The sequence below is a fragment of the Mesoplodon mirus genome, assembly GCF_964341445.2.
Source record: "Mesoplodon mirus genome assembly, chromosome: 15".
NCBI classification, from domain to species: Eukaryota; Metazoa; Chordata; class Mammalia; order Artiodactyla; family Ziphiidae; genus Mesoplodon; species Mesoplodon mirus.
The window spans coordinates 46,970,375-46,997,549 of record NC_138991.1 but is presented as its reverse complement, the minus strand read 5'-3'; the positions used below and the strand labels follow the sequence as shown (position 1 = coordinate 46,997,549).

The window sequence follows — 27,175 nt, the reverse complement described above, 5'->3', positions numbered from 1 at the left end:
TCCTCACCCACACTTGCTATTGTTCTTTTTGATTATAGTCATTTTAGTGGGTGTGAAGTGGTATCTTATTGTGGTTTTGATTTGCATTTCCCTAATGACTGATAATGCTGAGCGTCCTTTCACGTGCTTACTGGCCATTTGTGTATTTGATTTGGAGAAATGTCTATTCACATCCTCTGCCCATTTTACATTTGGTTATATTTTTATTGTTCAGTTGTAAGAGCTCTTTATATGTTCTAGATACAAGTCCTTTATTAGATACATGATTTACAAATATTTTCTCCTATTCTGCGGGTTGCCTTTTCACTTTCTTGATGTCCTTTGAAGCACAAAAATTTAAAATTTTGGTATGGCCAACTTGCTGTCTTAACCATTTTTGAGTGTACATTTCAGTGAAATTAAGCACATTCACAATGTTGTGCAACTCACTACCAGTGACTCTTTTCATCTTGCAAAACTGAGACTCTGTACCTATTAAACAGTAACTCCCCATTCTCTCCTCCCCTTTACCCTTGGGAACCACCATTCTAATTTCTGTCTCTATGAATTTGACTGTTATAGGAACCTCTTGAGTAGTTCCTAGAACCACTCCTAATATTTGTCCTTTTGTGACTGGCTTATTTCACTTAGCATAATATTCTCAAGGTTCATACATGTTTTAGCACATTAGCCAATTGATTTTTGTATGTTGATCCTGTATCCTGCAGCTGTGCTGAACCCGTTGTGTGTGTGTGTGTGTGTGTGTGTGTGTGTGTGTGTGTGTGTTCCTTAGGACTTCTATATATAGGACCATATTAACTGTGAATAAAGATAAGTTTTATAATTTCCTTTCCAATCTTGGTGCCTTTTGTTTCTTTTTCTTGCCTAATTTTCCTGACTAGAACCTATAGTAAAATGTTGAATAGGAATGGCAAGAGTGAACATCCTTGTCTTGTTTCTAATCTTAGAGGAAGAGCATTCAGTCTTAACCATTAAGTATAATGTGAACTGTGGGCTTTCTGTAGATGGCCTTTATCAAATTAAGGAAGTTTCCTTCTATTCCTAGTTTGAATGTTTTTGTCTTGTCATGAAAGGGTGTTGGATTTTGTCAAATGCTTTTTCTGTGTCTGTTGAGGTCACGTTGGTTTATCCTTTGTTCTGTTAATGTTGTATTACATTGATTTTCATATGTTAAACCAACTTTGCATTCCTGGGATAAATCCCTCTTGGGCAAGGTATATATATAGTCCTTATTATATGTTGCTAGATTCGATTTATTAGTCTTCTGTTAAGGATTTTTGAGTCTGTGGTCACAAGGGTTATTGATCTGTAGTTTTCCTTTCTTGTGATGTCTTTGTCTTTTGGTACTGGGTATGGTCTGGTTTGGAATCTAGAATCTGGGGTCTTGAGCTGTTTGGTTTGGCATCTACCTCATTCTGCATTGTGCATTAATAATTGTTTTTATATATCCAGTTCCATTTTTTCTTTTTAATTTTTTCCCACTTTATTAAGGTATGATTAACAAAATCAATTCCATTTTCTTTTTCCCCCCAGCAGTGAGTGCATTGCCTGTGTATGTGTGTGTGTTTTATTGAGATATAATTGACATCTGACTTTGTGCAAGTTTAAGGTGTACAGCTTGCTGATTTGAAATATTTATATGCATGTTTACCCTTGAACAACATGGGTTTGAACTGTGTGGATTTTTATATGTAGATTTTTTTTTCCCCACTAAATACATATTACAGTACTACATGATCTGTGGTTGGTTGAATCGTTAGATGTGGAACTGTGGGTTTGGAGGGCCAACTGTAAAGTTATATGCAGATTTTTGACTGCATGTGGTTAGTGCCTCTAACCCCTGCATTGTTCAAGGGTCTACAGTATTACAATATGATTACCACTGAAGCATTAGCTAACACCTCTATCATGTCACATAATTATCATTTCTTTTTTGTGGTGAAAACATTTAAAATCCAGTCTCTGAGCAACTTTGAAGCATATAACATAGTATTGTTGACTATAATCACTATTCTGTATATTAGATTTCCAGAACTTATTCCCCTTAGTTTCAGGAGTTGCAGGTTTGTACTGTTTAACAACATCTCCTCAATTCTCCTATCCCCCAGCCCCTGGTAACTGCAAGTTCAGGTTTTTTAGAGTCCACATATAAGTGATAATCATATAGTATTTGTCCTTCTCTGTCTGACTTATTTTACTCAGCATAATGCCCTTAAGGTTCGTTCATGTTGTTGCAAATGGCAGAATTTTCTTCTTTCTCGAGGCTGAATATTATTCCTTTGTATGTGTATACAACACCTTCTTCATTCATTGATGGACACTTAGGTTGTTTCTATATCTTGTGAATAATGCTGCAATAAACATGGGAGTGCAGATACCTTTTTGATATCCTGTTTTCATTTCTCTTGGATATATTCCCAGAAGTGGGATTGCTGGGCCATTAACAGTTGTATTTTTAGTTTTTTAAGGAACCTCCATACTGTTTTCCATAGTGGCTGCACCAATTTACATTCCCACCAACAGTGCACAAAGGTTCCCTTTTCTCCATGTCCTAGCCAACACTTGTTACACTTGTTACCTCTTGTCTTCTTGATGACAGCCATTCTAAGAGGTGTGTCAATTCCATTTTCTACTGTATGCTCTCCTTTCTTTGGTCGCAATCTTTTTTGTGTCCTAACGTTAGTTTAGTGCCATATTTTGTACCTAGTTTCTTGTAGTTAATGTTTAGTGTACACTTATGTGCATCTCTTAAGCACTTCCTCTGCATTACCTAATTTAATCTTCACAACAACCCTCTGAGGGAGGTACAGTCTAAGACCTCTTATAAAGGAGGAGACGGAGGCGTTAGAGAAATTAAACAAGTTGCTTACACAAATCGGTAGTGGAGTTGAGATTTAAGCCCACATCTCTTTGGGATCAGAGCCAGAGCTCTTAACCTCATGCTGTGCTGCCCAGGAAATGCTTGTTTGAATAGATTGGATTTAAACTGGTCCTTAAAGAAGTAGAATGTGGGTAGAAGAAAGTGAAAAGAGTGCATGTTTGGTGGTGGATGGGGTTAGAGTGTTAGTAACAGCAGGGAAGAAGGAATTGGTATTAAACTGGAGTACTAATATAAGTAGAACTGCTTTTTGTTCCCAGAACAGTAATTAGTTCTATTTGGAAGAGTGAGATTAACATCTGAAATAATTAGAAAATGAGCATTGTTTAATTAGAGGTCAAGGGTGAGTTTTGTATGAGTTGGAAAGAATTATGAAGGAACTAGTAATTGTTAAGCCTCAAAAGAGGAGTAGATTTAGGAGAGTAGTTTAGCAAACCAGATTTGGGGTCAACCTTTACCATTGTCTTATACTGTACAGGTCACTTAGAGCTTCCAATCCTTGGTTTCTCTTAGTGTCAAATGGGAATAACATAAATTCTGTGTTTTGGCATTGTGGGTTCAAAATAGATGATCTCTTCAGAGCACCTTGTAAACTGTACAGTGCTCCTGTTACTACGGTGGGGGGTTTCAGTTCTTTTAAAATTCTAATACCACTATCCTCAACCTGTGATTTTTATTTGAAAATAATTTCAGTCCGAGAGAAATTTTACAAGGATAGACAAAAAATTCCTGAATAGCCTCCATCTGTGTTCCTCAAATGGTGATATTTAACCACCTTTGCTTTCTCATTCTCTTTTTACATGCATACTGGTTTTTTTCCTAACCATTTGAGAGTAACTTAGAGACATGATGTCCCTTTACCCCTAAAAACTTAAATATTTATTTCCTAACATACTCAGCCATAAAAAAAGAATGAAATAATGCCATTTGCAGCAACATGGGTGGACCTATGTTGCTGCAAACATAGATTATCATACTAAGTGAAGTAAGTCAGAGAAAGACAAACATTATATATCGCTTATATATGTAATCTAAAAAAATAATACACATCAAGTCATTTACAAAACAAACAGACTCAGACATAGAAAACAAACCTATGGTTACTGAAGGGGAGGGGAGGGAGGGATAAATTAGGGGTTTGGGATTAGCAGATACACACTACTATATATAAAATAAACAACAAGGATCTGCTGTATAGCATAGGGAGCTATATTCAATATCTTATGGTAACCTGTAATGGAAAAGAATCTGAAAAAGAATGTGTGTTTGTGTATAAACTGAATCACTGCTGGACACCTGAAACATTGTAAATCAACTATATTTCAATTTAAAAATAAAATAAATATTTCCTAAATTCAAAGACATTTTCTTAGTAACTACAGTGCCATTATCAAAATTGGAAAAGTATTATTCAGTACAATCTTAATAGCAAATCTGCAGATCTTACTCAAATTTTGCCAGTTGTCTCAGTAATACCTTTTAGAGCAAATTAAAAAAAAAAACAACTTCTTTCTGGTCAGAGATTCAATCTAGGATACAGGCTGCATTTAGTTTTCAAGTTTGTTTAGTCACCTGTAATCTGGAACAGTTTCTCAGTCTGTCTTTGTTTTTGAAGACCTTGATATTTTTTAAAGAGTACAGGTTAGTTATTTGGTAGAATGTCTCTCAATCTATATTTGTCTGATGTTTCCTCTTGATTAGATTTACATTATGTGTTTTTGGCAGGAATAGCACAGGACTGATGTTGTTTTGCTTATTGCCTCATATAAGGAGGTGCATCATGTCCATTTATCTCATTATTGGCGATGGTAACTTAAACTACTTGGGTAAGTTGAATACCAGCTACTTGGTATATGTCAGGTTTCACCACTGTAAAGTTAGTACTTTCTCTTTGTAATTAATAATTATGTTGTTGGGAGTACTTCGAAACTATGTAAATATATTATTTCTCATCAAGATTCTTGCCTGAGTCAATGGATTGCTAAATAGTGATTTTCTAAGTCCATTATTTTTGCTACATTAGTTGACATTCTACTGTATGATCTGTCCCTTTACCCTGTTAATTCATCCATTCATTCATTTATTCATATCAGTAGGGATTCATGGATTCTTCATTTATTCAGTGGGTTGTAATCCTTTACTAGCATTATTTTATTGCTTAGTTTATGAGGCCAGTAGAAGCCCCCTTCAAGCTCAACCTCCTACTTTTTGAGGAGATCCAGACTATGTATCATCTGTATCTTCACTGCTACCTCATCATATCCTGTTTTCTTATTTTTTCTTCATTCTTAAGAGGAAGATATGCTGACTTCACTGCCGTCTGTGCTTCACTACCTGCCTATGCTTCACTACCTGCCTATGCTTTATGGTTCAAAATCAAATGCTATCTAGAAATACACAGTGTTGTTGCCACCCTGTCTTTTGTCCTCTTTTCTCCACATATTTCTATCACAAATAGGTATTTTTATTAGTTTCTGTATGTGTGTGCTTCTAGAATTCCTTTATGCAAATACAAGCACATGGGGGATATATATTCCTATCTCTTCCCCACTTTTAACACAAAAGATAGTATACTGAACCTTAGTTTTTTCCCCAGTTAACTATATACCTTTCAGATCCTTTCATATCAGAATATGGAGGCCTGCCTTATCTGTTTTACAGCAGCATAGTTATTCCATTTTATGGATGTATCAATTTTATTTAACTACTTTAACATTTGCAGGTATAAACTACCTGTGACTGTAAACAAGCTTCTCTTGTGTTACCCCATCTATTATCACCCTCTCTGATACCTTTGTTCCTTAACCCCTTTTCTACTTCTAAATAAGTACTAGTCTTCCTTATTAAAAAAAAAAAAAACTTTAGTTTTATCCTGTTTTTTTTTTTCATATCATGGCTAAATTTTTGAAAATCTGATCACGCTTAACCTCTTTTGCAGCAGTTTGGTTTCCATCTTTACTATCTGGTGAAATTGTAGCTTTGAGGGTTACCAGTGACTTCCTGTTGTGTAGTGCTAGACTGGCTTTGGTGATTAATTTAGGCATAGGAGGACAAGAAGGAGGAAAAAAGAAGAGGCTGAGAAGCAGATAGGAAAAGGAGAAGCAGGAAGGCTGGGAGAAAACAGAATAAATTGTAAGGGAAAAAGTAGGTGAACAACATTTTTTGGCAGAAGATGTGAAATTATTTTCAAAACTAGCTTGTAACATACAGTTGGTTTCTGTGTGAAGGTGAGCTGGTTTATGGTAAGTTGTGACTGATAGGCTAGTTGGGCCCTATGGAAAGTAGCCCCCTATTTTCTATAATCATTTCTAACAGCAGAGCCTCCATTTAAAAATTTTTGCTTTCTACAATCTGGAGTTGTCATTAACCTGTCTCTCTCTTGTCATTCTTATTAATATTGTCAACTATTCCAATTTCTTGTGATTATATTGGATTTATTCTTTGCTGTTCATTTCCACTTGCCACCATCATGGTTCAGGACATAGCACTTTTACTTGGATTACTGCAACAGTCTTCTCACCCTATTGAGCAAATTTATTTCCTACTTTTACCCAGTGCTTTTCCTCCCTGTTCTATCCCAGTCAACACTGGACCCTGAAATTGCCATGCTAACAGGTCTCCATGCTTTGCTGGTGTCCATGCCCTTTTGTGCTCCCTTGCTTGAAAAAGCCCATCTCTCTTTAGAAATCCTGCCTCCTCTTTAAGACCCAGATCAACTTCTTACTGCTCCATGAAGCTTTGCTTAGCTGTAACAGCTCATATGCATGTCTTATTTTCCTGAACTTGCTTATGACCTCTACCAGATGATTTCTTGTTTCCATATTGTGGGTGTGTTCAGTTGTTGTTTCTACAAAATTGTAGTTTAAAACCATGTATTCTACTTGGGTTCTCCCAGTACACAGCAGACTGCTTGACTTTAGGAATCCCCAGGCATATTCTTACTGATTAAACATTTTGTATGTTATTATTAAATGATTTTGGATGCAGAGAGTCAGATCATCCAGGTACCTTGAGGGTCTGCTTCCTTGCTGTCCTGTGGATGTGTACCTTTTTTAATGGGATTTTGTTTTTGTTTTTTTTAACAAATGATATACTGATCTGGACCTTGACCTTTTTTCAACTCAGCAGTGTGTCTTAGAGATCTTTTCTGTAAGACCACATTTGTTGGGGGGGTTCCCCAAGACCACCCTCAGGTTTGATGATTCACTAGGAAGGCTCACAGGATTCAGCATATAGTCATACTCATGGCTGTGAATCATTACAGTGAAAGTATACAAAGCAAAATCTGTAAAGAGAAAAGGCACCTTGGACAAAATCCAGAGGAAACTAGGTAGGTGCAAGCTCCCAAGATTTCTGTCCCTGTGATGTCACACAGGATGTGCTTAATTTCTCTAGCATCAAATTATGATAACATATGTAAACTGTCTACCAGGAAAGCTCATTAGAAATTCAGTGCCTAGGGGTTTTTTTAGGGGCTGGTTATGTAGGTACCCTCTGCCTAACGTGTACCAAAATTCCCAACTGCCATAAAAAAAGGTTTTCAGCAAAGCTGTACTGTTTGTACTAAGCTTACCCATATCAGTTAGGGGTTGGTGGGAACCTCCCTGAAATCCAAGTTCCTTGCAACCTGCCAGTGGCCAACCTTACAGTCCTTTCTTAGGATCACAGTCTCAAACCTGCTGTGTTAATAACTCCTTTCTGCACACCATGGAAATCTATAACTCCTCTCCTTTTTTTTTTAACTAATGCATAGTATTTCATGGTATGAGTACATTATGATTTGTTTAATTTTTCCCTATTGATTGGCTTTTAGGCTATTATTTTGCAGTATCTATTTTTGTACCTTTCCTTTTGTAGAGGCTTAGATTGAAATTGATGGGTCATAAACATAGTGACATTTAAAAGTTTAATATTAATAGATATTTTTAAGTTGTTCACCAGAGGTCCTTGCTAGTCCATATCCAACAGCAGTTTACAGGAGTATCCTTTGGAAGAGATTGCTTTTAATGATACTCGTGTTGGGAATATAGGGAAAACTGACCAAGCATCAGGAAGAGCAGTTCCAGGATGGGCTTTCTAGATCCCAGGTCTGTCTTGCTGCCATTATGGACACTTGTCTTACTCATTCTCTTCCTGTTCCCAAGACACTTGGTTCACACGGTTATCTGCTTCATCTAATCTCCCACCTTGTTGCCTTTAATCATTTGGGTGGAGGCTTGTGATCATTTTTGTCTTTTATTATGGAAAATTTCAAACATACACAAAAATAGAACAGAATAAAGAACTTTCACGTACCTATTACCCAGTTTCAGCAATTGTCAACATTTTGTCAATCTTGTTTCATTTTTCTCTTTTCCTTTTTTGGGAAGATGGGGTGGGGACTGGAGTAGTAAAAGCAAATCCTAGACATGATTTTTTTTTTTTTTTTTTTTGCGGTACGCGGGTCTCTCACTGTTGTGGCCTCTCGCGTTGCGGAGCACAGGCTCTGGATGCGCAGGCTCAGCGGCCATGGCTCGCGGGCCCAGCCGCTCCGCGGCATGTGGGATCTTCCCGGACCGGGGCATGAACCCGTGTCCCCTGCATCGGCAGGTGGACTCTCAACCACTGCGCCACCAAGGAAGCCCGACATGATGTTTTTTTTTTTTTTTTTTTTTTTTCCTTTTTGCGGGCCTCTCACTGTTGTGGCCTCTCCCGTTGCGGAGCACAGGCTCCGGACGCGCAGGCCCAGCGGCCATGGCTCACGGGCCCAGCCGCTCCGCGGCATATGGGATCCTCCCAGACCGGGGCACGAACCCGCATCCCCTGCATCGGCAGGCGGACTCCCAACCACTGCGCCACCAGGGAGGCCCCCGACATGATGTTTTTAAAAAACATTTTTTTGGTACTAATTTACAAAAATAATGCATGTTTACCATAACATTTTCCATGGGGATATGCTTTTTAAAAAACATAACAATTTCCCTAAACAGTTGGTTCAGTTGTGAGGTTACTGTAATGTCCTAGTTCAGGAGGGTATTTCCTTAAATTTGTATAAAGTTATACAAATATACAAACAGACAACTTTAAAAAAATATGGGCTAACACTGTTCACAGTTCTTCAAATTGCTTTTTTTTTTCATTTAACAATGTTAGGGACATTCCTTCAGATCAACTTTTTTTCAATACAATATGCTATGCTATTATAAAGCCATTTCTTTATTGATGGACATTCAACTTTTCTGCTTTTCAGCCCTTGTGAACCTTGCAGTGAACCTTCATACGCATGTGGCCTTATGTACTAGTGCTTTATTTCTGTAAGACACATTCTGAAGCATGGGGTGGCTGGTTAGATTATGTCTGCCTTCCTTCCTTCCTTCCTCCCCTCCTCCCCCACCCCACGTAGTATCTTAGTTCCCCAGCCAGGGATTGAACCAGTGGCCCCTGTAGTGGAAGTGCGGATTCTTACCCACTGGACCGCCAGGGAAGTCTCAGATTATGTGTAACTTTAATTTTTAAAACTGTTACCACAATACTTTCCAAAAGGTTATAGTAGTTTTCTACCAGTAATATAAGCAAGAACCTCTTAATGTTCATTTTTGCCAGCACTGGATATTATTATTCTTGAACATTTTTGCCAGTGAAATTAGTATAAAAAATAGTGTAGCGTTATAGTTTTTTGCCTTTATTAGAAAGAAAACTCAGCAATTTATTTAAAAAAATAATATATTGAGTTGGCTTTATACTAGGAAATGCAAAGCTTGGTTCAATACTAGAAAATCCACGATAGAGTTAATCATATCAGTGATGATCAAAAGACAAAAATTCTGTAACCATTTCAATAGATACAGAAAAGAAATCTAAGAGAACATAGCATGCATTCATGACTGAATTTCCGAGCAAACCAGAAACAGAACAGCCTTTTACTTTTTAAATATTAAAATTTAATATTAATACTGGAAAAATTTTAATATTTAAGTTTTTGAATACTTACATAGCTCAGAAACTAAAATACTGTATGAAAAGGTTTATACAGTGAGATCTCCCTTCCTCTCGGGACCAAATGCTTAGTTCCTTCTGCTTCCTCCCCCACAATTACTATTAGTTTCTTAGGTGTTCTTTTAGAGTCATTTTAGACACATACAGATGAATATGAATACATAGGCTCTCTCACTTTATACACAAATGGTAGAATACTATGTACTCTGTCATGCACCTTGCATTTTTCATGAGTTTTTTTTTTTAAAAGACAGGCATTTTTGCTCACTTCTGATAGCTTTTTAGCTACTCTCCTACTTCTCTCTCTTCTTAAAACAAACAAGCCCCACAAAACTATTGAACTCCTCAAATATGGACCTTACAACTATTCACTAGTTGTGGTCTAGTTGTTTCTTCCACATTGTCCTCCCACAAACATTCACAAAATAAAAAATACTGAAATTGCTGTCTTAAATATCACCAATGCCTGGTCCCCTCTTGTTAAAACCAGTGGTTGTTTAGTCTTTGTCTTTGAGTCTTTTGCAGTTCTTGCTCCTGATTATACACCCCATGGTTTTTGGAGCTCCAATACTTTGTATTTCCTGTAGTACATTGTTCTTAAGTGTTCTTATAAAAGGTGGAAGGAAATAAGAAAAGGATTGTGGAGGCACACAGTCTGGAGAAAAGATAAAAGTGAGAAGATGTGTCACTTAACCTATCTAAAGGAAAAGGATTATTCTCTGTGGCTTCTGAAAAGAGAGCTAGTACTTTGGGAGGTATAATGGTGTAGGGGAAAGGAAGGACCATGACTTTGAGAACCAAGATTTGAATCCTTACTCCACTGTATACTAGCCATATGACCTTGGACAAGTCACTTAACCTTTCTGAGCTTCAGTTTCTTCATCTATAGAAGGGAAACCTGTCTCTATCGTTTTAAAAAAGTGACAAATGGAAAATATATTTAAACTGCCCGGCATAGTCACTGTAACATTTTAATCACTCAGAGGTTTGTTCTCATTCCTAGATCCAGAACTTGCATATTTGAGATATTTTGCTACTAACTTTCAAGGAATGAATGATTGCTGACTGGAATGTTGTCTTTGTGGAGCATTGTACAACATGGACAGCTTAGACCTACCAAATCCGTCAACCCTTACTCATTTTGATAGATACGGTGAAAGATAGAATCAAATATCTTAAATGACTCTACTAGCATTTAAATTCTGAAAGTCGAAGTGTTTGGGTATATTTACATATTTTTTTCAAGTTGGCTTTCTGAAGGAGATGTGGGAAAAGTGTGGTTAGTTGGTGGTGATGACAGTGTTGAAGAAGAGAACTTTTTTCTCTTATGCTTCTGGTATCAACTGATACTATAATATTTCCTTGAGGAAATATTTTTTAAGTACTAAAGAGACCATTTTTGGTCAGGAAAACATGTGCTAATGTCATCAAAAAGTCTTCAAAATGAAGTTTGAGAAGGGAGAAAAAAATTCCGGGTAAATAGTAAAGGAACATCCCATAGAGTAAAATTATAGTGATGTAGAACAAGGTTAGAAAAGGACTTGTCTGTAATTCACAGGCAAACACAAAGAACAAATGCTAAAGATTCCTGAGTTTCTGCATAATAAGTGACCCTAAATATCTTGACAAAAGTAGAGTGAATACAGTCTTAGAGATGCCTCTGAGAATTGGTGAGAGGGGTTCCTGACTAGGCATTTGAGTTGCTTACTCAAATGTGTTAAGTAAGCATTCTTCATTTAAACCTTACAGAAATGCTAGGAAGTAGATGCATACGGTAATTTATCCCCAGTTTTAATGAAGAAACTGAGGCTGAAGGAGTTTGAGTATTTGGAGCTAGTAAACAGCTTTGGTTGAGTAACGTGACAATGATGTAACTTATTTGCTTTTGTTTACGAATTTACTCTTTCTCTCACATGCTGTGGCTATCTCAGCCTTGGCTTCCAGGATTACAGTGAGTGAGCTTGCTCAGTCTCATTACCTCCCTCACACAGAATGCTAGAGAATGAGTCATGGTTACAGTTGGCTTGAATCTGTTTCGCTGCTCTATTAGCCACATGACAGTGCTGCTTTGAACAAAACGGAATGAAATACAGCAACAGTTATCATCCTCTTCTTCCAACTTCTGATTTTAGCAGTTGTGTACTTAACTTTTACTAAATTACCATCAATTTACATAACGTCGCTCATTTTGTTTTTCATGGTCTCCCCACGTCTTCTCTCAGTTTCTTGCATCAGCACAGCCAACTTAGGTTTCATGTGATCTCAGTGGAGCGCACCTATAGCACCCCTTCTAGTTTTGTCTGCATTTGTCTGTGTTTCTCATTTTATCTTCTACTGCAGCCCCACTGTCATATGCATTCCAGCCTTAATGAATTAGTTACAGTTTCCCAAGTGTCCAGTTCATGTCCCTTGAACCTTCTCTGCCTGGTATTCATAATGTCTCCTCTGGAAAGCTTCCTCAGGGCAGAGTTAGGTACTTTTTCTTTGTGTACTGATTTTCTTTAAGTATCTCGTGATTTTTGGTTGTCTGTTGATACTGTGAATGAAAGTTTAGGTTCTAGACTCTAGGGTAATTAATGTAGGTTCTTGAGTATGTTTCCTCCAACTTTGTGTAGATTTCATTACCCAGTAGCCCCCTACCTTGAAAGGGTTGGGGGGATGCTGATGGGGAGCCCTGTGTATGTGAAGGGTGTTGATTGTTAGGCTTCACTTTAGAGTTGTTTTTTTGGATTTAAATGCATTTGCTACCTGTGGCCGTGTAGCCATATAGGAATGGAAAGTGGATGGAAAGAGCTGAGTCGTTGTGGCCTTTCTATTCCTTATGCAGTCGTTGCTCTGTGCCTGTTTCTGCTCAACCAGCTCTAATCTTGGAGCCTCTCTGGAGCTCTACCAGAGGATGGCACATACAGCCGTTTAAGACTTCTCTTGTGTTTATTCTTAGGTTGCAGCTTCCTTTGCTCTTGTTTATTCATCAGCTCTGAATAGATTTAGTACCCTTTTCCCTATCATTTCAGTGAGGGAGAGTAGAAAGGAGGAGACAAATACATTTGCCCATTCATTTTGAAATCCCGAGCCAGAGGTTCTGTTGACAAATTTGAACATTTCTGATTTTAAGAATTGAAACAAACTTACTTACGTTAGTGCATTATGGGTTGTTTCCCAAGTATTGATAGAACAGTATAGAATGTTTATAGAATATGAAATTAGTATAATGCTAAAATACAAGTCATCTGTTTATGAATAAGTTGTGTTCTAAATATAGGTATACAGCTTTTTAGAGCTTTATAGGAGAGCTGAAGATACCCCAGATACCTGGTCAGGAGAGGATTGTGGGGAAGGTTCCAGGCATTGCCATTAGCTACTAATTGATAATTGGGGCCAGAAGCAAGGTAACTCTGCTCGTGAGATGTTGTTTACATTCTAGAATTGGAGGAAGTTGCTTGTTTTCCAGTGTAAAATTTGCTAACTTTAGGTTGTCTTCCTTGATATAACATTAAGATAAAAGCTCTACTACTTGTGGCTTACTAAAGAAAAGTACTGTGCAGTGGCTGTATAGTTAGACTGAGGTTGCAAGTTGTGTTTTATTTCAATGAATGATAAAAGAATAATTTGCCATGTCTTTACTTCTAATAAGAGTGAAAATGAATCTATATGCAACATTACTGTTATTAATTCATTTTGGGAAAGTTAATTGCAACTGTGTGGTTCAGGGATTTAGTGCAAGAAGAAGAACAGTTGATGGAAGAAAAGAAAAAGAAAAAAGACGACAAGAAAAAGAAGGAAGCTGCTCAAAAGAAGGTAGTATATGTATAAACTAATTATTTATATTAAGCAGTTTAAACATAGATTAAAAAAGAAAATTACTCTTATCGGATTATTTAAAGCATTTGATTTAATGTTTTAACTTCAGTGGAGATTCATTTTAATATTTAATGTCTTTGAATATGCATTAATAGTAACTTGTTAAGTGTGTACAATTTAATGCATAGTTATTTGATTTTGCCAGTAATTTTTTTCGAAGGTAAGTGCTTTGCATAGGTCTTTATTTTTCGATTAGGTGTTCCTAGGTTTTCATAATACATCATTTTATAGTGAGAAGAGCATGGAATTTGTAGCTTCATAGAGAGGCTTTGAAATCGGGCTCTCCCACATAGCATACAGAACAGTGTGGCCTTCAACTTTATTTAGCCTCTCTGGGCCTTAGTTTCCTTATGTTTTGTAAAATGAGAGTTGAATAAAATAAGCTAATGTAATACATACACATAATAGAAAATAAAGTAATAAAGGAAATAGTAATAAACATAATAGGAAACAAAGTGTCAATTTCCTTTTCTCTTTTTATTTAGTACCTGGGCTGATTTTTTTAATTTGCAGATTATGTTAGGATATTTAAAAATAAGCCTAAGACATACATGCTGCAAAAGATCTTTAACCAATACATTAATCAAAAACTGTAATCAAAGCAACACAAATTGCAGAAAAATAAAAGATGCCTGTAAAGATTTTTTCCAAATTAATACTAGAGGCTGATGACAGTTAACTGAACTAGGCACTCATCTCCTGCTACATCAACGTTTCAGGGACCTTAAAAATGTTCTAAAAGACCCAGTGACGTTACTGTTCCATTTCTGTATTCTAATGAAAAGTTATGATTTTAATTTTTAATATATACCTTTTTTGTGCTAGGAACTGGATATAGACCAGAGCAACATAGTTATCCCCACACTATTTAGTAGGGAAAACAGGATACAAAACTATGGCAGGTAGGGATCTGTTGAAGCACAGAGAGAAGTGCTTAACTCAGCCTGAAATGGGGTAGAGGGACGGGGAAGTTTTCTTAGAAAAGAAATTAGCCAAGTAAATAAGGAGCAGAATGGAAAATGATTCCAGCAGTATAAACTGAGAATTAAGTGTCTATAGCCTGTATGTGTTAAAGTATGGGTTTTGATTGCAGGGGGTGGTGGTGGGAAGGAGCCAAGTGTAGAGATGTCGGGATGAGACTGGAGGGGTTGGTCATAACTGTTGGCACTTCTCGCATTTTGGCCATCGGGTGTTGGGGAAAACACCAAAGCCATTTTAGTAGATTGACATAAAAGTTTGTATTTTAGAATTGTATTTAGAACCTTGGCCAATTGTGGAATTGGATTGGAAGGGGTAGAAACTAGAGACTGAGATATTGGTGAAGGGACTATTAAAAGAATCCATAGAATTTGTTGAAAGGATATGAAGGGAGGGTAACCTAGATTGACTTTTAGGTTCCAGAGTGAGTGGCTGAGTACATTTTGGGAGCAGTTAACCAGGTTAGGGGATACACAGAAAGGGGAAAAGAAATATAATTCAGTTCTGAACTTGCAGGGTTTAGGGTGTGATGAAGCGAGTAAACTGGGGAAGAGCAGCGTACAGAGCGCAGAGTGTGGAGGATGAGTTGATTTAATAGGCGACCCTTGTTGTCGGCCTTTTGTTTACTCAGGAGTGATGGGAAGAGATGCATTTGGAATAGATTCCTAGTATAGAGTTTTGGCATTGATAATGCCTTAGGCCTCTGTCAGAGGCCTGTTGGTATAGGATCGTCTTTGCAATTTGATCAATCTTTGCTTAGGATTTGTTATGAAAAAGTTGTGTCCTCTGTAAGTCTAAGGTTGGGGGGAAGGCTTATCAGACTTTTGTTCGGTGTGTGAAGGCCAGTTACTTAATGAAAAGAGCCTCTAAGAAACTTGAGATATATTGAGGAAGATGCTTGAGTATACTTTGTGTAGAATCATTAGTTTGGCAAGCATCTGAGTGATGCATTAGGCCATGTTGATCCCCTGCTTCTAAGGAGTTCAAGATTTAGCTGGTAAGTCAGGATGTATGTGGAATGACTAGAGAAGAGGCCTTAAGTTATTATATAATGAAGCATGTTTATTTGGAATTTACTGTATTTACTGAGGAAATTCTAAGAAAGAGAGGAGTCCCTCGAATGACTTCTTTAAATAGTGGTTTTTTTTTATTGAGGTATAATTGGCATATACATCATTTTAGTAGTTTTCACTTGTACAACATAATGATTCAATATTTGTGTATGTATTGTGAAATGATCACCCCAGTAAATCTGGTTAATCATATCCATACCTAATTGGAGAATTTTTTTTCTTGTAATGGGAACTTTTAAATATTGTATTTTTAAATATGTAATGTGAGTATAATTTTTAAGTTGTAACATATACAAATAAATGACTCTAATTGTTAAAGTTTACCTTTATATTCTTTATAACCAAATCTGAGTCACCAAGGCAGTGTCTTTAACACACGAATGAGGATTTTCGTGGCATTTGGCCCCTCACAAAATCTGAAGTGAGTTCTTCATACTGTTGCCACTCCATCCCTGCCTCATTTACTGTAGGGTTCCAGGCTCTCACCCCAACTGTGTCCCACTGGAACCATCATCAGAGATATGGTTCCATAACCATTAGAGAGATGGGGAGGGTTTTTTTTTTCCCTCTTTCTTTTGTCAGATCTTCAGCATTGATAGGGATTCCTATGTATCCTATAGAAAAAGTAATATCTAGTGATTGAACACAATATAAAGGAATATCTAATATTTAGATATTTAAAGGAATATTTAATATCTTTAATAAATGTTAAGCTTAGTAGACTAATGCCACTGTAAATAAGACTGCTTTCTGAATTCTAGATAACCAGCTTACAACTGAATTTGAATACAACCCATTGGTGAAATGAGGACAGCTGGTATTTCTGTAGGCTGTTACCAAATAGCTCTTTAAAAACAAAATAAAAGGAAAAATATCCCAAGTTGGCACACTTATAGCCCATATGAAAGATTGTGAGTCACAGGAGTTTTAAGATAAGTTTCCTGGAGCTTGTCTTTTGTCTGTAGTAGGAGCCAGCAGGTGTATCCAGGTAGGTGACAGAGATCTCCATAAGCTAGGGAGACAGGCCCATTTATATAAATGTTGAAACATGAATTCACTATGGTAAAAACAGTCTGTCTGTTTTATGTAATCTATGCACACTTTGAAAAAAACTATATATTTTTGTTTCTGAAAAGACTTCAGATACTATCTGTTTTAATCCATTCATTTTATATATAAAGAACACAAGCATTAAAATGAGTTAAGTGTCACCATCAGGGTGACAGAACAGGAATAGAATTGAAATCTTCCTATTCCCCCAGGTTTTCCAAAACTCGGTGCTATGGCTTTATCCTTTTGGTATAGAACATTATCTTATACTTTTACTTTATTTTTCACGAACTAAAGGTGAACTTTAAAGCTGGAAATAGTATGGTGGTTTTTATAAGGCATTTAATAAGTCTTTATGCCATGAATACAGAAAACAGGTTTAACAGTCTCTAACTGTGGTCTTTTAAAGAAATTTAAATTCAAACCAGAGTTAATTTCTATTTTAAATAAAAAACTAGATACACAACTCCTTGTAGAAAGAATTAGACACCGAACAAAGCTCACTGCACTATGTGTACTATGATAGGTTCTCTAATTTTGTCTATTAGTTAAATATCTATTTAAGTTCCTTTAAAAGTCTTTGACACAAAATTACATGGTTTTTATTTTATTTCAGTTCCATACATCTCTAGTTACTAATAGAAATCAATGGATGGTTTTTTATTTTTTATTTTTTGAAAAGCCTTCTATTTCACATCTGAGAATTATGGCTGTTTGCTTACCTTCTGATTCTAGGCTCAGAAAATAATTTGATATAGCACAAGAATGTAGGTTCTGTACTTAAGAAAAGGCTAACAATAGTAGCAGTAGGTTGTTACCATGGATTTATCTCTAGGTTCTGTTTTTAGAAGAAATTTCTAGATGGAATCTTGAGGGAAATGTAGTGAGGAGGAAAAAGGAGGATGAGAAATCGGTTAATTATAGAGGGATCCTTTAGCGTAAACTTTAAACTTGTAATTGTAGTTCCTAGAAAGCATATAATGGTTGAGGGTTGGAAGGAGGCACCAACACAAATCGGGATCTTTCGGTAGAGAATGTTTAAAAGTCCGTGTTCATGGATATTTTTGTTATTGTGTTAAAAGCTTGAAGGGATTTTTATAAAAGGCTTTGTGGATTTAAATGTACTCATTTCGAGCTTAAATTAGTCTTACGTTGTAGAAAACTTCCAATTTCATTCCTCCTTTTTGGAAATTTTAGTATTTACTAGTTATGTCTCCCAAAGGCTGTTTTGTTCTGAGACTAGAGACCATATTCATCAATCTAAGTAGCAAATTTTCTCAGTAACCTAAGTGGTAATGTAACCAGGCCTGGAGCATTGTACTCATCAAGGGCAGTTAGGTATTGTCTTTACAGTCCTGGCCCTTATTTAAGCTTACTCTTTTCTTTTTTTAAAAAAATCATTCAGCAGACCTGGGTTCTAGACAGTGTGCTGCTTGCTGAGAAATCACAGAAAAGATCTCTAACCAGTAATTATCTCATTTAAAATAAGTGAATCAAACTATTAATTCTTTATTCCTTGTTTTAGTTTCTAATACCTGGCACTGTTAGGATATTTTAGATGATTAGAAAAAGAGAAAAAAAGTAAGACCTGGGAGCTGGGAGTGAGTTTGAGTCAAGTTTGTGAGAGAAAGGAGCCAAAGCATGGGTGAGTAGGGCACTAGGGAGTATCTGTTGAATGCTTTCTGTATGCTAGGCACTGTCCTAAGCGTGCTCTCTTTTATTTTTTTCCCCTAAGCTCTTTATATGAGTTAAATCCTTTTAGCCTCACAACAACTCTGAGGTAGGTATTTTTGTTCCTGTCTATAGATGAGAAACCCGAGCTTTAGAGAAGTTAACTAATTTTGACCAAGGTCACACTGTAAATGGTGGGGCCAGGAGCCAAAGCCAGGCAGTCTGGCTTCAGACTCTGAGCCCTTAACCACTGAGGTGTACTTAGGGGTCGAGGAGCTGGGACAAGTGGTGCAGAGCCTGACAAACAAAGCACCTGGCATGGACCTGGCATGGGTGTGTCTGCCACTTGTCTGATGCCTTCACTAATAAACTGAGGCAATTGTGATAATTGCTTGTGGAATCACAGCTCAGGTTTTTTGTTTGTTTTTAAGAAAAAAATATTCAAAATAGAAATACTTTTGCTTCTCAGTTTGCCAGAATCCTTTAATTCTGTTGTACAAGATCCACAATGATACCTCACGTTTGAATAGTATTATTTATCCAGAAAAGATCTTTTTATATTTTACTTGAGCCCTATAATAGCCCTGAAAAGGTAAGCAGAACAGTTTTTTTTTTCTCCTCCTCCATTTGAGGGATTAGGAAACTGAGACCCAGAGGGTTTAAATGACAAGGTCATTTAAAAGTAAGACAAAACAAACAAAAAAAAAAAGTTGAAGTTAATTTTAATATATTTTATATAACCCAATATATCCAAAATATTACTATTTCAACATGTATTCAGTATAAAATATTATCCATGAAATTATTTACCTTTTTAAAAATACTAAATAATAGAAATCTGGTATGTATTTTGTGCATATCACTTCACACTAGCTCTATTTCAGTGGTCAGTAAACACATGGGGATAGTGGCCACCATTTTGAACAGTGCAGACAAATATGCTTAAAATCACTGACCCCACTTGGAAAATTCTCTTTTTAATAGTTTGAGTAATATACAAGTTCCCTGGACCAACCAACAAAAACCTGTTTGAACGAAATGGAACTTTTTCAGTTCTATTTCCTCCTAATCAGGAGCTCTTGGGTTCTATTACTTATATTCTTTCACTATATTAGTTGGTGTTCTGATGGGCAGACTCTTTTGAGTGTCCCCTTGGTGCTGTTCTCTGTAGCTGACACAATACTGAATGAGGTTGATCATTGTTCTCAAGCAACATGGAGGTTTTTTTTCCCAAAGGAGTTGGCATAGTAGATATCCTTTATGTTGTAAGGCCTAGAAGAGCAACACTATATATCTTGGGGTTTAGTGATGTGGTCATGGTTTCTATGTACTGTAGCCTAGTTTCCTTTGGAAGTAAACCGTGGAAGAGACCAGGTGAGTTAAACAAAAAAACAAAACAACGCACAAAACAACACACAAAATCTGTTTTCAACATGCAGAATAATTTCCGTGTTTATTTTTTGGGTTTCAGAAAATTATGTTATCTTGGATAGTTTGACGTGATGCTTGTAATACTTGGAAGTATTCAGATACTGAGTTCTCTCTAATAAGACTATTTTTCTATTACCAGATTTTAAAAACAATTTCTTCCAGAAATAAATTAAGTGTTCAAGCTAGTTGACTGGTCTTTTGCCATTGTCCTTCCATCAATTTTTTTTTTTTAATTTTCAATCCATATAAAGTAAAAGATGGGCCTCCATTATTTTATGTGTCACTAGTGCTCTAAAACTTGGCAAAGTACTTCAGTATCTAGATTGACTCTCTGGCTCCCCGGGGAAAGACTAATGTTTGGTGTGGCTTCAATATTATGGTAATTGCCATATAGTTCTATAATGATATAATTTTAAAACTGGTGTTTTTGGTAACAATTTAATATGACTAAGCAAAATGAATTATCCTGCCCTATGACAGTTAAGAAAAGCTTTATCTTCATTTAGAAACAATTCCTGGTTATTCAGTTACTAATTATTCAGTCTTTCCTCACCTCCCTGGCTATCCTTGTATCTTTTTTTTTTAGGATTCCCACACAGTTGGGCATAATCAAAAAGTTGATTTTCACTTGTGGCCTTTGTCTGTAATCAGTTCTTTTTGAGGCCCTTGAAGTTTGAGCCAGCCCCCTTGAGGCAGTCCTACTGTCCTCAAGCCCCTCTCCCTGTTGTGTCAGAGACAGTGGAAGTAGGGGCAGGCATGGGAAGCAGGGCCCATGTCAGTTTAACTTCAGAACACAGTAATTTTAATTGAATTGTCAGATGTGTCAGAAGTGACAAATGTTTCAAAATTTTTCCCACTCAAAAATACTTAAAAGTTCACCATGCTTAACTGTAGCAGCCTAACTTCCAGGAGTTAAATGTATTACTAATTTGGCCAAAGAAGCTTTATGCAGCTTTTCTTCCAGAAAACTTAATTCGTGTTTTATCATGTGATACAAGAAAATTTGAAGCCCTTTAAACATTTGCAAAACTCATTAGATCCATTAAAGGTAAAGGTGACAGTTATATAATTTTAGAACTAAATGAAGAGAGAAGTGAAGTTCCATTTATCATTATTATTATTATATACTGTCATACAATGGTGTCTTTTCTGCTTTGTGCCTAAAGCATTTCAAGAATTTTTTTTTTACTAATAAACATTGTGTCAGGGACAATGGGGCACATCTGTGGGAAAAGCATGCTTTCTTTGCATATCTTTTCCTATGTAGTTCATCTAAATGACAAATTCCTTATTTAATAAAAATGTATATGTCTTATGTAATAGTAATATATGAGCATTTTATCATAACAATCCATTTCTTTCAGTTTCATATTTACATTGTTTTTTGTTTGTTTGTTTTTATTTTAGGCCACTGAACAAAAAATCAAAGGTACGTTGTTTAAAGCTATTTTTTATTCTTTTTTTCACTAAAGGAAGGTTGTTGATATGCATTTTTATTCACCTCCAGGATGGGAGAGAGAAGAGCATGAAAGGAACAGGGGGTGGGGACAGACTTCTTCAGTGACATCACCGTGGAGTCATCTTTTGGGGTTTATGATTTATTGTAGTATATATTACCACCTTAAAAATATACTGTTTCGAGACCTACCTTACATTTATCTCCTAGAATAAACACCACTTCCTAACACACTTCCTTGATTGGAGTCTTTGAGCACATGTGCCTTTCCTTCAGTCTTACATCTAAAAGTCTTCTTGTCTGGAGCTACCTCTAGGACTTTATTCCTTGTTCTCTGTATAATATTGTCCCCAACTCCTTCCTGTAGGCAGACAGTGACATCCATTCTATGTTACCACTGAGAATAGTAGATTGCTAACATTATGGTCAGGTTGAACAGCCCCCAGTACATGCCAAGCAAAAGACTTCAGGATGGTAAGGAAACAGGAACCTAATTCCTCTCAGATCCTGAATCAGGAGTTCTTCACCTTCCCAGGAGTTGACTACCTGTAATGAAAGGTGTAGGGCTCTCTGATGCTGAACTTGTTAGGCCTAAAGATTCTGAATTTTTACGTAAGCTATACCAAAAGTATAATCTCTGCATTTGGCTGATACCTGCACTCAAAACTGCTTGTTTTTATTAGAGGTTAAAGTAAGGCATTGCTTTTTTTAAAAAAAATAAATTTATTTATATTTTTATTTTTGGCTGCGTTGGGTTTTCATTGCTGCATGCGAGCGTTCTCTAGTTGTGGTGAGCAGGGGCTACTCTTCATTGTGGTGCGTGGGCTACTCTTCGTCGCGGTGGCTTCTCCTGTTGCGGAGCACGGGCTCTAGGCTCGCGTGCTTCAGTAGTTGTGGCTCGCGGGCTCTAGAGCGCAGGCTCAGCAGTTGTGGCACACGGGCTTAGTTGCTCAGCAGCATGTGGGATCTTCCCGGACCAGGGCTTGAACCCGTGTCCCCTGCATTGGCAGGCAGATTCTTAACCACTGCGCCACCAGGGAAGTCCAAGGCATTGCTTAAGGTAACATTTTTAGGTGCAGTTGTATGAGAGTGAACAAGAACAGATAAGGAAGACCTTTTTGAGGTTGTGAGTCTTAAAGATGAGACAGTGTGTCAAAGAAAGAATGAAATGGCAGAGGGATCAACATGAGTGAAGGCACAGAGACAAGACATAATGTGATGTTATGTGCATTGGTGGTATTCCAAGAGCATTAAATACCTAGTGATAAGTGGTCAGGGTTGAGGGGTTTTTCTGAAGGAGGTAGGCAGGGACCAGGTCAGAGAGGGCCTTATATGCTAAATGTACTCAAGGAGCCACTGAAGAGCTTAAGAAGAGGGTGACATCATTTGTTTTTTCATTCTTTTAAATCTAGCAATCACTTACATGGAAAGTTTTGGTTGAAAGATGGGCAGGGATTTGAAAGATGGAGCTAACAGAAAAAAGACACTGGGCAGAAGAGGCAGGTGGACAAGAAGAGGGAATATTCAGAGAATGAGAATAGGGGTGTTAAAGGGAAGGGGCCGAATATAGGCATAGAGGTAGGGGGAACCAGAGGACGGACTTCATGCTGCTTAAAGAGTGGAGAGCTAGGGGGCTTCCCTGGTGGCGCAGTGGTTGAGAGTCCGCCTGCCGATGCAGGGGACACGGGTTCGTGCCCCGGTCTGGGAGGATCCCACATGCCGTGGAGCGGCTAGGCCCGTGAGCCATGGCCGCTGAGCCTGTGCGTCCGGAGCCTGCGCTCCGCAAGGGGAGAGGCCACAACAGTGAGAGGCCCGCATAACGCAAAAAAAAAAAAAAAAAAAAAAAAAAAGAGTGGAGAGCTAGCAAAGTTCTTGTATTTAGAGGTCATGGTCATAAGCTATGCTTTAAGAACATTTCTTTGTCAGTTGTGTCTAGTGTCACCAAAAAGGAGCAGTACTAGAGAAGAGAAGAGAAGGAATAGAGAGGGTAATGAGGATTTGAACTGAGGTCTTGACAGTAGAGGTAGGAGATGGATGACAGATGTTTGAGATATAATTGACAGGATTGGTGAGATCAGAAGAGGACCTGAAGGTGATATTGTGGCTTTGAATTTGGATGTCTAAGAAAGTTACAGGGATGTGGAATGATGTAGGGAGTAGCACTGCCAAATTAGTTTAGTAGGAACATGGGGAATTCCCTGGCAGTCCAGTGGTTAGAACTCTGAGCTTCCAGTGCAGGGGCCACAGGTTCCATTCCTAGTTGGGGAACTAAGGTCCTGCAAGCCTTGTGGCATGCCCCCCCCTCAAAGAAAAATTTTAGTAGGAACATGACCAAATTAATTTTCTTAAAACTCCACTTTTCTCACACCACTCGCCTGGATAGGAATGTTGAGTTGTTCCTTGTTGCTTTGCTTCAAAACCAAACTCCTGGTTGACTTTCAAGTCCCGCTTTAATATGACCTCCCATGATCTAACCAACTTGTTTCCCATCACTCCTTTATACTTTGCAGATCATTCTTATCTTTTTCATGTTCATTCCTGTTTGTTTCTTTTTGATTCCATTTCTTAGCCAAGGATGCCTTTCAGCTTTTCTAACCCTCTCAGAACTCATCTTCTAGTGGATCTCTCTAACTGCTCTTGATCCTTCCCTTTCCAGTTTCTTAGGATGTTGTGATGTGTATTAAGCTTGGGGCACTCACTTATATTCTATCTTAGATTTTTGACTGGTCCATGGATATTTGTTTCTTCAGACATGATCTTTGAGTACCTACTGTTTATATCCTTTCTAAATGTAAGTCATTCTTTTATATCCATACATAAAACATGAACATATTTGAACCTTTTGTTTAGATTTTCCACAATTCTGAGAATGTTAGGCTGAGTATATGAAAGTCACTTCAAAATGCTTTATGTTGTTTTGCCAACTATTTTACTCACTTCATCCTTCTTTTGATGGCAGCTCCCTTCATACTTGGTCACGCTTATTCTGATTCATGAAAATGTATTTATTTTCGTGGTGTGTACAATATATGGTGTTTATGGAAGTGATTAGATTATAAATTGGAGGCTTGTGGTATGGGTTTGGCTCACACAGTTGTTGTTTTTTTACTAAACTTTATTTTGGAATAATTTATGATTTACTGAAAAGTTGAAAAGATAGTACAGAGAGTTTCCATATAGACCTCACCCAGTTCCCCATTATTAACATCTTACATTTCTGTGGTACATTTGTCAAAACTAAGAAACTGACATACGTTGATATTACTGAACTCCAGACTGTATTTAGATTTCACCAGTTCTTCCATTAACTTTTCTGTTCTAGGATCCAATGCAAGATAATTTGTTTAGTTGTCATTTCTCCCTGATCTCCTGTGGTCTCCACACAGTGTTTTTATTGTTATCCTTTAAATTTTTAATTGATTGCCAACATTTAAAAATCAGGAGAATTCACCTAATTCAGGATTATAGTTTATACTGTCAGCATCCTTTCTGTCTTTCTGTATTATAGAGTCTGTATAAAGCCCAGGTTTAGTCACATGTGGCTCTTAAGTACTTGAAATCTGGCTAATGTGACTGAGGAACTGAATTTTAAATTTTATTGGACCACATAGTTCTAGAACCTTCTTGGTTGTTAAGAGTCAAGATTTTAGTGCTCAAGACTGCATAACTGGTTAGGCCCGGCACTCCCTGTAGAATTCTGCCTTAATGAGCTACTTCTTTTTCTAAGGCTACTGCCATTCCCGATTAAATAATACCTACTTATGTTGCTCTCATTCAGTGGTGAAACTGTATAAAAGCTGGATTTTTGTAAGGTGTCATAAATTAAATTCTTGACCAGCTTTCTTATATGAGAACAATATGATGTTTATTTCTTGGTGCAGTGGACTCATGCGTCATCTCATAAAAATGTGGACCATTATAATGAGTGACATAATGAAATTTCTGAAAATTTTATTCTTACCTTTTGACTTGAACTTGGAAAAACTGTAAGGAGCATAGCTATTTGAATGTTTGAATATTTGAAATTCCTTTCTAAAATATGTATATGATGAGTATCTCTTTGAAACAGCAGAGGAATGAAGTGCTAAAAAAATTATGATGAGTTACAGGAACAGATGGGTATCCTGTGGACCTATATACATTGTAAAGACAGGGAAGGACTGGGAACTCTATCAAGAATAAACGTCATTTTTTAAAAACAGCTTTCCAGCTCTGACACTGGCTTGTTTTGGAAGCATACTAATTGTACATTCCTTGCAAAAGAATAAGCACTGTTAATTTTTGACAGCTAATATTTATTTTTCTGTCTGTCTGTATCATGTCAGTGCTTTCTTCAAGTGGTTTCATAAGCAAGCTAATTACAGAGAATAACAAACCCTAGAGCTCCTAAAGGAGATGAGGGGAGCCTGGGATGGAAGCAGGAATAGAGAAAATTTGATACAGATTTTTTGTTTTCTGGTGATCACATAGGGAAGCATAGTTTATTGTGGCTGTTCTCTTTCCGGATTAATTAAAAACTCATGAGAATTGACTCAACATTTAAAACACATTTTTGTTACTGCCATAGTTGGAAACCATTATTTGTATTCAATTCTAGCCTTTCTGTTTTTCTATCAAACACAATTTCATTACTTAACTCCATTGATCTAGGGAGTGATCAAAATATTCAAGAGCTGTTAAATCAGCTGCATGTCACATCATATTGGAGGCGTCAAGATAGCTAACTCTGAGCACTTACTCTGTAGCATGCACTGTGCTTTATATTTATATTGTGCTTGATTATATTTCATTTAGTCAAGGCGAGATTCTGAATATTTAATTACTAATAGTGAATGGGCACCAGTGATTCATAACACTGTACTGGAGCAGACCTAAGATCTTAATGTGCTAAGATTAACCCTTAGCTATTGAATTTTGGGAAATGTGTGGGACCCAGCAAAGGCACCAGGGCAGCAGCCTGGGAACTGTGAGACTTAATGCAGTGGATAGTTAAAAACTAATACAGGAATAGGGCTTCATCAGTGTGTACTAGCACAATATAAGGCTGCATTTAATCGTTTCAACAGCCCTATGAGAGTGGATAGTATTATCACCATTTACAGGTAAAATCAAGATTAAGAAAGGTTAAGTAACTTTCCTATTGGTTATGCAGCTGATTGGTGTCTGAGTAAGGGTTGGACTATTAACCCTACTGGGCTCTACTGCTGCTTTTTCTTTGAAAATATCCCTGTAGTTAGTTACATGGAAGACAGAACAGGAGAGCTACACCATTGCCCATGCTTTTTTTAAAAAAAAAAAAAAAAATTAAGTTTCCTAGTTCGTACTCTTATTTATTTATTTATTTATTTTTGGCTGTGTTGGGTCTTCGTTTCTGTGCGAGGGCTTTCTCTAGTTGCGGTGAGCGGGGGCCACTCTTCATCGCGGTGCACGGGCCTCTCTCTGTCGAGACCTCTCCCATTGCGGAGCACAGGCTCCACATGCGCATGGTCGCTCCGCGGTATGTGGGATCTTCCCAGACCAGGGCTAGAACCCATGTCCCCTGCATTGGCAGGCAGACTCTTAACCACTGCGCTACCAGGGAAGTCCCTGCCCATGCTTTAATAACATGCAATGAATGAACTAAAACAATGCATCTTTTAAAAATATTACAGAAAGATCTTCTAACAGATTTTATAGTAGTTCCCTGTTGACTGAGCACAAAGAAATAAATAAAAAATTGTATTACCAGCAAAATTTTTTGAATCAGAGAGGTTTCGACAATTTTGTGATGTGTGAAGTGGTTGACTTTTCAGGAATCATTTA

The 27,175-nt window shown here is 37.2% G+C and overlaps 1 protein-coding gene across 4 annotated transcripts in view; it reads left to right on the top strand.

The window, feature by feature from the left end:
- Nucleotides 1–27,175, top strand: part of TNRC6A (trinucleotide repeat containing adaptor 6A) — a 99,980-nt gene that overhangs the window by 9,604 nt on the left and 63,201 nt on the right. For all 4 annotated transcript variants that reach the window (XM_082600666.1, XM_082600665.1, XM_082600664.1 and 1 more), the window contains exons 3-4: nucleotides 13,564–13,651; nucleotides 21,325–21,346. In XM_082600666.1, coding sequence (XP_082456792.1) covers nucleotides 13,564–13,651; nucleotides 21,325–21,346 — 110 coding nt within the window. The remainder of the gene's footprint in view (nucleotides 1–13,563; nucleotides 13,652–21,324; nucleotides 21,347–27,175) is intronic.